Here is an 11,168-nt window from a genome sequence, read left to right as displayed (position 1 = left end):
GGGGGCACATGGGGGGGGGGCAAAATCCTGTTTTGCCCCCCAATAATTTTATTTGGGGGGCAAGTGCCCCCCTGCCCCCCGCTTCCGGCGCCTATCTCTCCCTCTTCCTATCTCTGTACCGCCCTCTCTACCATATCTATCCCTCTCTTATCCCCTCCCTATCACTATACTCCCACCATATATTTGCAACTCAGTCTCTCCCCCTCACTCCCTGTCTCTCCGTTACCCCTCCCCCTCCCTATCTCTGTACCGCCCCTCTCTCCCTCAAAACCTCTGTACCTCCTCCCCCCTCTTTGTGTACGTACCTCCTCTTCCTTCCCTATCTCTGTAGCTCTCCAACCCCCCCCCCATCTCTCTCACCCAATCTATCCAAACTTAAAAAGTATTTCTCCTAATTTCGGAGTATTTCTATCATGCACTGCACAGTTCTCTCAATCCTCATCAACAACTAAAATCATAAGAAATTGGATTAAGTTATTGAATTAAAATGTAACTGTTATTTACATAATTTACATCGAATAATGTTAAAGTGAAATATACAAGTGAATACTATGTCATTTTTCCTAATACAGGAGTACACATACCTACATACTTATGCAAGTATGGACACAAAGGATGTGAGGAGTGGGATTTGAAAATCTTATTGTGGTTTACATCTCAATCTGAATGCCGTTTTCAACTTGTTCTGAATGCCTACCACTTCATAAAGAATATGGATAACACTATTTTAGCATTGTATAAATGAGATAGACTTCTCTTAAGCACAATCCAAATATGTTGAATACATTGTTCTTGCTTCTTGACATGGTTTTAAAGGGAAATCTATGCCCTGCTTTTTAAATTGGAATGTAATCATCCAATCAATCTCAAATATGGATAGCCAACAAGGCCATAATTTTCAATCTACAGTCATACTGTATGCACTTATCACTTTGTAAACAAGGGATGTGTTAATGGACTAAGATAATGACAATGCATTGGTATTCGTCATATTAAAGAGAACATGAATAAATCAGCATTCCAGATGATGGTGGAACTGGCTTTCCATAGTTGAGGATCAATCAGTGTTGAGGATTGATCATACTTGTTTGTGAGACAGGGCACAGGGGAGCGTTTCATGGAAGGCCTTGTTGGATGTTTTGTCTGATGAAGTCTGTTTTATCGGACAGTTACCACAGTCACAGCGCTTCATAGGCAATATCAATATCAACTTGACAGACAAAAATGTTGATGCAACACTCACATGGAGCATTTCATCAACATTTATCATCCAACAAGTTGTCCCACCTCAGTCCCATTTTACAAAGAGCTGCGATTGATTTGATCAATCTCAACTATATGGAAATCCATTATTGTCATAATTTTCCTACCAAAATTTTGCACACATTCCTTTTGTTAACAATGACGAGCACATCACACCGTCAAGACAACAACGAATGTATGATAGATACATCATGCAGGGTAAACATTTTGAACAGACATGCATTTTAGATGTTGGCGTGTCTGGCTTACCATAGTTGTGGTTGATCGTATCAACTGTATGTAAGTCGGGGCCCTGACAACTTTCTTTGGTTTTGACTTTTGATTGGCTATGTAGCACGGTAACTGTCAGATAAAGCATAACTTGTCAGATAAAATTTCCAACAACTCTTTTCATGAAACGCTCCCCTAGGGAGATCTATGTAAGATACAAGGACTAGTAGATACTTACATTCCCATTATACAAATGTGAATTTTCTTGTTGAAATGTCTTCTTTGCTGGAACAAAATGTTGGAATGACATACACAGGAACATACAATATATGCCCACTATAAATTATGAATTATACAATTTTTTTCTAGATACCAATACAATGTTCTTATAAATATTAGATTATTTTGGTGCTTGGGGATTCCTTTTCTTCTTTTTTGTAATACAAGAAACTCAATAATTTAACTGTAATCATTTTGGGAATAGCCTGTGATAGGTAGGTCTTTGCTAGTTCCCTCATACTCTCAATTTTTATGTTCATTAATTTGTGTGGATTTATCTATCTATTTTTCTAATTTGTTTGGTAATTTCTATTTCTATTTGATGTTTTAGATCGAGAGTTGAGACTGTAAAAAAAAATGAATGGAATTGAAAATTAATAGACAAAAACAATTTTGAAGAAAAGGGAACTAGCTGTAGTGAGGGGGGGAGGGCTATAACTCAGTAACAGTAAAACAAATTGAACATGTTTGCTGATGATCATGACAATAGGTAATAAAAATACACAAAACTGTTCGGCACGGCACATTTCCAAGCAGGTTTGAGATCCAAGAAAAGGAACGATGATCAGCTATAATGACAGGTTACCATGGCAACCACTTTCACTTAAGGTGAGATGCACTCGTTGGATTAATTCTCCGGAGCCAATGTTCCAGGGTTCAAAAACAGTGTTCATAAAATGTTTAATGGAGATCTTGTTAGCAGGAATGATTCTATTCAGCATCTTCTGTTTCCTCGGCAACGGGTGATACAGGCGCTTGCTCATCCCCGCCCTCCGCTGGCTCCTCCTGCTGCTCCTGTGTCTCTCCATCTCCCTCTGCAGCAGGAGCGGCATCTCCTTCTCCTTCTGCCGCTGCGGCTCCATCCCCTTCTGCCGCTTGCTCTGTGGGAACGGAACAATTCAAGACTTTTGTTTAATAATTCTCCCCATGACACAGTGATGCCAACCTTGTAAAATTTGGTTTAATAATAAAGTATTTTCATTTTTCTGTGATACACGCTGGCCCGTATTCTTGAAGGTTTCAATCAACTGTAAATTTTTCAATGCATATTTATGATCGATGAATTAATTTTCACTCCATTAAATTAATTCAAACTTTATTTCAAAAAGCCGACCTGCAGATTGAGTGCAAATTTTCATTTAATCGCATGACTTAAAAGACTGATTTGGGGACCCCAAATTTACTTGAAACTCATTGCAAGTTTCTTGCAGTGCCCCGTTATGCCTAGTGTTGCTTTTAAGATTAAAGCAATAAGTTTTCTGAGGATCTACTCAAACTGCATGGGATTTAAAGTGGAACGTCACCCTGATGTTATTTGGTATCAAAGGGGAATCCAACCCAAATAAAAACTTGTTTTATAAGGAAAAGAAAAATCAGACAAGTTGATTGGTGAAAGTTTGAACAATATTGGACAAACAACAAGTTATGAATTTTAAATTTAAAAGTTGTAAATATTGGTAATCACTATACATGGAGACTTCAAATTGGTCACATATGTGATATCTACATTGATAGTGATGTAAGGCAAGGACTACTCTTCCATGTACTCCAATACATATTATGGCTAAAATGTCATTTTTCCCAAAAGTTTTATTTCAAATTATATTTTTCTTTCATGAGGACATAAAACAATATAATGTACTACCTGGGTTATATTTAGATTACTGCCCCAGGGGAATGGGTACTTAGGAGATAACCACAAATCCCTGATAATAAAGTACATGGCCTATGGGAAAGTTGTCCTTGCCCCTTGTCATAATTTACTTACTCAGTTGCCAATTTGAAATCTACATCATCTTAGAGATCTCAATTTTAAAACAGCCATAACTTTCTTATTGCTTGTCCGATTTCTTTCAAACTTTCACCATTTTGTTAAATCTATTTTTCTCCTTCCCAACACAACATTTTATGGCCAATGCTGGGTTCCCCTTTAATAAAAGCAGAAAAAAGAAGAGTTTGATTCAGGCTTGATGTAAATCCATCAAAGAATATAAGAGGTATGATTTTTAAAGATTTTTTTAAAAATTTGTCACATCATATGTGACCTGCAGCTCCGCATATATCATGTAAGATAATGGAATGAAAGCAGCTCCCCATATATCATGTCAGATAAATTTCAAGTTCTTGATGGAATATGATGAATGAAAATATTTTTCTTATAGGCGGGAGTATGGAATGGAGTGTCTGATGATACATCCCCTGCACAAATAAAGTCACTTCCATCTTTTCTAACTAAATTTTGGGGAATTTACATATCTCACACAACATATGGGAGAGGTACTTGTCTGCAACAGATTTTTCTCAAACCTTTCACCAATTTTTTTCTGAAATTAATAAAATCGATTTCAGGGTGAACTTGCCCTTTATAATCAACGCAATCAAGGAGACTTCAAGAACCTACCTCCTTCTCCCCCTTCTGCTGCCTGCTCCCCTCCCTCTCCCGCTCCTTCCCCGTCACCCCCTTCTCCTTCCTCTCCCTCTGCCTGTTCCCCTTCCTCCGCCTGCTGGGCAGCGATGGCTTCCTCGGCGGGGTTGTACTGGCTGACCGCCTGGATAGGCCCCGCCCTCCATTTGGGTACGGTGACGGTCTGGGCTTCCTCCTCTTCCTGGTCTCCACCCAGTGGTTGCTCCACGGGGACGTACTGGCCGTGCTGCTCGCAACCGATGTCAAAGACGTACTTGCCCTTGCCTTGCGGCTAAATGCAAATCAAAATGCAAAATCAGAATTCATCTTGAAATGTTGCCATATTACATATTAGAATAAATGTTGTTTTACTGCTTTTATTTTCAGGGGATATTAATGACAAATAAAAATTTGCATGAGCAGTTCATCTAGTCTTATAGATTAGGTAGATTTGATAATAATTAAATCGCACAGGTTTATTATATAGCCCACGAACATTGTATCCACCGCGTTAGGTGCAATGATACAGTTAAAAATCATTACTCTGTGTTAGGTGCAATGATGCAGTTAAATGATGCAGTAATTTAAGCAAACACCATTACTCTGCAATAGTTAGAATAATGATTTTCGAAATAATCTGGAATATTGTTTGTGACAGATCTTGGGTCAACTCTTGAAATAATGGTTGCCCCAAAGTATGCAGTTTGGAGAATTTTAGGGGCAATTTGGGCTGTGATGAGGGCGAAATCACCCATTGCTCTCATTCATGTCCGACGCCGTTAAAGGAAACCAAAACCCAAGAAGAGAAGCAATCTTATTGGAAAGAGTAAAATGAGAGGAACAATTTAAAAAAAGTTTCATCAAAATCGGTTATGAAATAAGCAAGTTATGGACGATTAAAAAGTCTTGTTGTACGTACTATGCGGATCCTCAAATTGGCAAAAGTGCTTCGTGCTTCAAAACGGCTGATTTTGTGGAAAACTCTCCATTTGTTTTGTACACATTTTTTCAGATTGTCCCATTTATTTTACATATTTCACATTATCTCCTCCTGACCTTGACATATATGGTGTGGATTATATTTTCCCATGACATATGTTGTGCTCAGAAGGAGGCAAGATGCAATTTAAAAGATAATGAGGAAAATCTGAAAATTTTTGTACAAAACAAATGGAGAGTTGTCCACAAAATCAGCCATTTTGAAGCACGTTTGCCAATTTGAGGATGCCCATAGAAAGTACAAGAGTTTTCAAACTCCCATAACTTGCTTATTTCATAACCGATTTTGATGAAACTTTTTTTTTAATTGTTCCTTTCATTTTACTCTTCTTTCCAATAAGATTGCATCTCTTCTTGGGTTTTGGTTTCCTTTAATCGGCAATAAACCACCAAAGAGATGACTTACCTGATCAGCAACCCACATGCCTTGGTATCTGTGGTTAGCATGGATGAGCTCACCGGCCCCTTCCCTCTTCCCGCTGATCCATGATCCTACGTACTTGGATCCAGTGTCTTTGTAGGTGTAAACGCCCTGGCCGTGCCTCAGGTGGCTCTGCCATTCACCTTCGTACATGTCACCGTTGGGGTACGTGTAGACGCCGTACCCATGCCTCTGATCATCCACCCAGCTCCCTGAAGAATAATAAAGAAACAAAAAATTAATGCCTTGTTTACGCTACAATCATCATTTGTTCATTGGTTTAGCCTACTATATTTAAGGGGAATGTAGGTTGCTACGGGCTATGATTTTTAAGTTGACATGAATTTGTCCGGCAATGTAAACGGCCAAAGACGAAGCCACGCAGAGCCATTATAAGAGCGTAATACGCAAAAAAAAATTGGGGGGCAGATATGATGTATCAGGCAAAATTTATAAAAAGTTGCAAAGCTTTTGACATTTTTCATTACAAAATTCAAATTCTGTGATAGATTTTTGACAAGAATATTCAGAAAATAATATATTTCACCCTTCTCATTTTCCTTTTCTCTTTTTTTGTTGTTGCTTGGCAGTGAAAAACATTTTTAAGGGGCACCCCCCCCCATCTGTAGGTCACTGCAGAGATTGTTCTATCAAAATTAAGATGAAATGTTATTTGGGAATTTCTTGCATTCACTAGAAATCACTTCTACATTTTCTTTACCTCACTAGCGTAGCAACTTATGTAATTTACAAGAAACTATTTGTAAGTTACAAGAAAACATTTGTAAGACAGGGCCTGGATCTTAAATTGCGTTTCTTACCCTCATATATCGAACCATCGGGATAGATGAACTTCCCCGATCCATGCTTCTTATTTTGTTTGTAGTCTCCTATATACCTGGCTCCATTCTTGAATTTATACACACCCTATAACAATAAGTGAAAAAAGACAAGTTAAATACAGTATTAGCTGAATAATAATTCACAGAAGATGACAGATGTAAAGGCTGGTGTATTCTGTATTATTTATTTGCATAATTTGCTTAAGAATGACAGAAGAAGTAAAAGCAGTGACAGAAGAAGATAAAATATTGAACAGCACCCAGAACAAATTTAATACAACAACCTAATAACAGCTACACTGCTTTCTGTAAATGTAATATTCAATTGTACAAGATGAATTGTATTCAAACTCTGAATATTTCCTCATTCTAAACACTGAAGAGACATTTCAATAATTTGATGTCGAGAAATCTACACCAATAAAAGTACTTCAATATCATCAAGGCATCAAGCTTACCCCTCCATGGCGTTTCCCATGCTCATACATGCCCTCGTACATGTCTCCATTGGGCAGCGTGGCTTTTCCTTTGCCATGACGCTCTTCCTTGGCATTCCTTTCTCCTTCATATTCCTGCAACATGAATAAGAAAAGTTACATTATATCACAGTTCTATTAACACTGCACACAGTCTCAATTGTCTGGCTGTGGAATCTACTGCTTCCTCTGATGAGTGGGGAAAGCGGCAGATCCAGGATTTTCCAAAAGGGGGGGGGCCAAATTTTTCGGAGGAAAAATTTGACAAGCAGAAAAAAAAAAAAATGGTTTTCAACCACAAATTAAGGATATTTCGTTTCCGAAAAAAATTTGACAACCCCCCCAAAAAAAAATTTTGCTTCTCAAAAGGAGGGGCAGCATGGGCAGGCTGTGCCCCCCAGATCCGCCAGTGGTGGCGGAGATCAACAGATGTCAATAGGAATTGCAGATCAGGGTTGGAAATAGACAGTAGCGACGAGCGATTCCGCCCTCGTGTGCTTTGGAATCGCTCTCGCAACTGCCAAGTACCAAGCAACTCCCAACCTGAAAATCGCTCCTGTCAGCGCCAGTCCAGTCTCCCATTTACGACTGCATAGAAGTCAGACAGCCAGGCCAGCGCGGCTGCAGTTTTTACTTTCATGCATTGTCGCGTTCTGACATGTAACTGAGTTGATTTTTTTTAGAATCACGGGCACAGCACTTCAGAAAAACGCTTAACGAGTTTCAAACTCTCGATATCCCGGGTACTATTTTCAAAACTCGGTGCACAATTTATGAATATTTAGGAGTGGGACTAATAGATGGAGATCTTTTGCATTTGCATCAGATCTCGATCTATAGTCCCACTCATGAATATTTACGAATTGAGCTGCGATTTACGCGCATGCGCAATTTTATGGAATCGGCAGTGAATAACACGTGCGCGGAAACTATTACTGGCTCTAAATCACAATTATTTAGACTAACCGGAGGCTGGATGTGGAGTGAAATTAGAATGAAAAGTAAGAAGATAAGTTTTTTTATTCTCTCTAAGGTCATGTTTTTGCACGAGTTTTATATTTTCCCCATAAAATCCCACCTTTGTCACTCAAAGTACATGTATCAGAACAAGTTCACCACCTCAATGTTCGGGTAGGTGTAGCATAGTGTAGCGGTAGTGACGTGGAGCCTACGCAAACATCACTGGAGGTGACAAAATATCTGCACTCTGTGTGTGGTTGTGTGTTTCAGCTGTGTGTGTGTGTGTTGTGACAAACTAGTAAATAATACTGAGCCTATTGGGAGCATTTGGCTGAATTTCATTCGAAATTCATTTGATTAAATTACAAATATTACAAAAAACCGATTCATGGATTACTATGAAATTTGGTAGATTTCTATTTTGCACTATTTTCATCAAGATCTAAAAAAATCAGACAGTCTAAATCTAATGACATGGTTGATGAGATGAAGAAATTCTTGCCATCTCCCTACTTAAAGGAACATCATCAAGTCAAAATTTCGTTGAATTTTAATTCATGTTAGTCTAGTAGACTTTAACCTAGACCAAAAGCTTTGGTCTCTGTTATTACAGAGACCGAAGTTCTAACTCGATCTATACAGGGACTCAATGGCCATATTTTTATGAATTATTTAAGTTTGGATAAACCAGGGAAGTGGGAGTTGTGCTTCATCCGAAGTAATTAGTATGATGGTGGGCCCCAAGTCTGTGCACCTAACAATTTGAGTTAAGATTTAACATGAATTTCTTCTTATTTCACAAAATCTTTCAGTTAATAATGTTCCTTATATCATTATGAGTAAGTGTACCAAATTTCTCATTAAAAAATGAAAGAAAAATAGGATTTTCTTGAAAGAAACCTCGGGCAGTCATTTTTAGATTAAAAAAAAAATGGTACCACATGTCTGCGCACTCATTCACATTGCACACGATTCGGGGATTTCGATAAGGCTGCATTTTGAGGCCGTCACATGAAATGCCCTAAATTCTTTATTTTTCCATTTTGAGTCGGATCTTTTAATGAATACCTGTCTATGTATTGCATGTGTAAAGTTTGTGCTCGTTGCGTATCTTCTTTTACAAGAATCACGCAGATACGCGTGTGCACAGACAAGGGGGACTGCGCAGGCTTAGGGGAACTTGCCATACAGTACATGTATGTCACTTTTTTTTCCCTTTTAAGTTTATTCTTCCCCATTTTGGTGCATTTCAGGCCACAACGGTATAATAATCTCTATTTTGGTCCAGGTCTTTTTAAATATTTTCAAAATAAAGACATAATCAATGAGCCCCATCGGGGGACTTTGCATTGTTAACCCTCTATGATCTTGGCGGTAGCACGATCGCGAGCCGTATCTGACTATGTACGAGGAGAAATAAAAGAAACATAAAAATATGTTAAAAAACTTCTCGAAACAGGCAGCTGCCAGCTGTCTAACTTTAACCTTGAATTTCAGATGCCCAGATGGTGGAGCACAGCCGGCGGCCCCAGTTCATCGATGACAGTAATGATGTCGTCGTCAATCATGTCGACGTCGTCGGCGTGGCGTTGCCGACTTCGGAGATGAAAACTTTTCCACCCTTTTTTCTTTAATAATTAAAACTTTAATAAAAGTGAAATGAGGAAATTCATTTTATTTTTTCATCCTCTTGTAAAGCAAGTCTCGAATTGATCCATGGGAGAATGTCTTCCATATTTTGTAAATATTCTCCCACAACCACAATTTTTATTGGGCTGAGCTGCGCTGCGCATCGCACACCGCATCCGAGCTGAGAAAACATGAAAGTCAAAGTGTGGGACTGTACAAAAAAACCCGATGGACAAGATTACAACAAATCACATCGAAATGTCGACAACCAACTAAAATACTGAAAGTCACTTACTCCTAAATATGGCCCTTGCTCTTCTTCATCATAATCTGAGCCTAAATCAGACATTTTGAGAGTTTTTATGTAGTAGCCTGAACTAGAACTTAGAGATAATCACTGAATCGTTCTTCCTTGCAGCAGAGGTTGTTGCTAGGCAAACCTTATTTAGCTGTAGTGAAGGATTTTTCGACAGAAAATTGGGTTAAAATAAAAAAAAATAATTGCACTATTTTTGAAAAATAATTGGAAATTATCAACCAGATTTGATCTTTTGCTTCAATATTAAGTATTTTTGTACACAATATGTGACCAAAATGTTATAATATTGAACAATTATGAAATTCATATAAATTATAGGATTTCACACCCCTACATATTGTGGAATAATCCAACATCAAAACTGCATGTATTCCACCGCACCAAGAGGGCGCTATTAGACAATGCAAGCATGCAAGATCGGAAAAAAAGATCGAAAACACAGAATGAATAGATCTCTCTATGAAAAAAAAGAGAGAATAGTTGCATTTGTATCCTTCATCATAATCTGCTGTAATCTTTAAAGGGCTCTGCAGACTATCTCGAAGAGGAAATTAGACTTGGATGGGAGGAGTGAGGGGAATTTTCAGGGTGATTTTGCAGGAGTTATGAGCTATTTTATTTATGCGGTCCCAAATTATGGAATAGTTTATACCAATTCATCTTCGATCAGGTACTTCTGTCGAATCATTTAAAAGACATTTAATAATAATAATAGATTATTTCTTAAGCGCCAAATCCACATTGATCATGTGCTCAAGGCGCTGCGAAAAGGAAATAAGAGAAAAAATTACACGGAACAGGAAGGGACAAAGATAAAAGAATGACAGTCATGACAATGAAAGGAAACTACTGGAAGGCAATTTTAAACAAATGGGTTTTTAGAGTAATTATGAAATTATCGATATTTGAAATACTACGAATAGAATATGGCAACTGATTCCACAAGGATGGCCCAGCATGTGCAAATGACCGATCCCCCCATGATTTCTTGGATTTAGGAACTGTAAAGCAATTTAGAATCGGAAGATCTTAAACGTCGAGGAGGATTGTATGGCATCAACAATTTAACATTATATTCTGGGGCAGACCCATGGATACAGTGAAAAAATAACAATAATAACTTAAATACAATACGGTACTCGATGGGTAACGAATGCAGTGAGGACAGAAATGGAGTTATGTGAGTAGAGCGTCTGATAAGGGTAACAATACGGGCTGCAGAATTCTGTAAGTTTCGTAAGCGTGAAAGTTGGGATTGTGGAAGCTGAAACAAAATAGAATTGCCAAAATCATGTCGAGATGATATCAGAGCATGTATAATCTTTTGTGTAGCGGAGCGGTTTGAATACTTGCGAATGATGCATAA

The 11,168-nt window shown here is 38.2% G+C and overlaps 1 protein-coding gene across 1 annotated transcript; it reads right to left on the bottom strand.

Moving 5' to 3' along the window:
* Nucleotides 1–481: 481 nt before the first annotated feature.
* Nucleotides 482–9,923, bottom strand: LOC121419815 (radial spoke head 1 homolog). Its single transcript, XM_041614278.1, has 6 exons — nt 9,779–9,923; nt 6,877–6,990; nt 6,398–6,503; nt 5,562–5,788; nt 4,154–4,448; nt 482–2,633 (listed from the first exon to the last, which is right to left on the bottom strand). Exons 1-6 carry the CDS (start codon nt 9,830–9,832, stop codon nt 2,464–2,466), a joined length of 966 nt encoding a protein of 321 aa, XP_041470212.1. The 5' UTR covers nt 9,833–9,923; the 3' UTR covers nt 482–2,463.
* Nucleotides 9,924–11,168: the final 1,245 nt, after the last annotated feature.

The sequence above is a fragment of the Lytechinus variegatus genome, chromosome 8 (genome assembly GCF_018143015.1).
Source record: "Lytechinus variegatus isolate NC3 chromosome 8, Lvar_3.0, whole genome shotgun sequence".
NCBI lineage: Eukaryota > Metazoa > Echinodermata > Echinoidea > Temnopleuroida > Toxopneustidae > Lytechinus > Lytechinus variegatus.
Note: the sequence above shows the minus strand (reverse complement) of the source record. Positions and strands in the feature narration are given on the sequence as shown.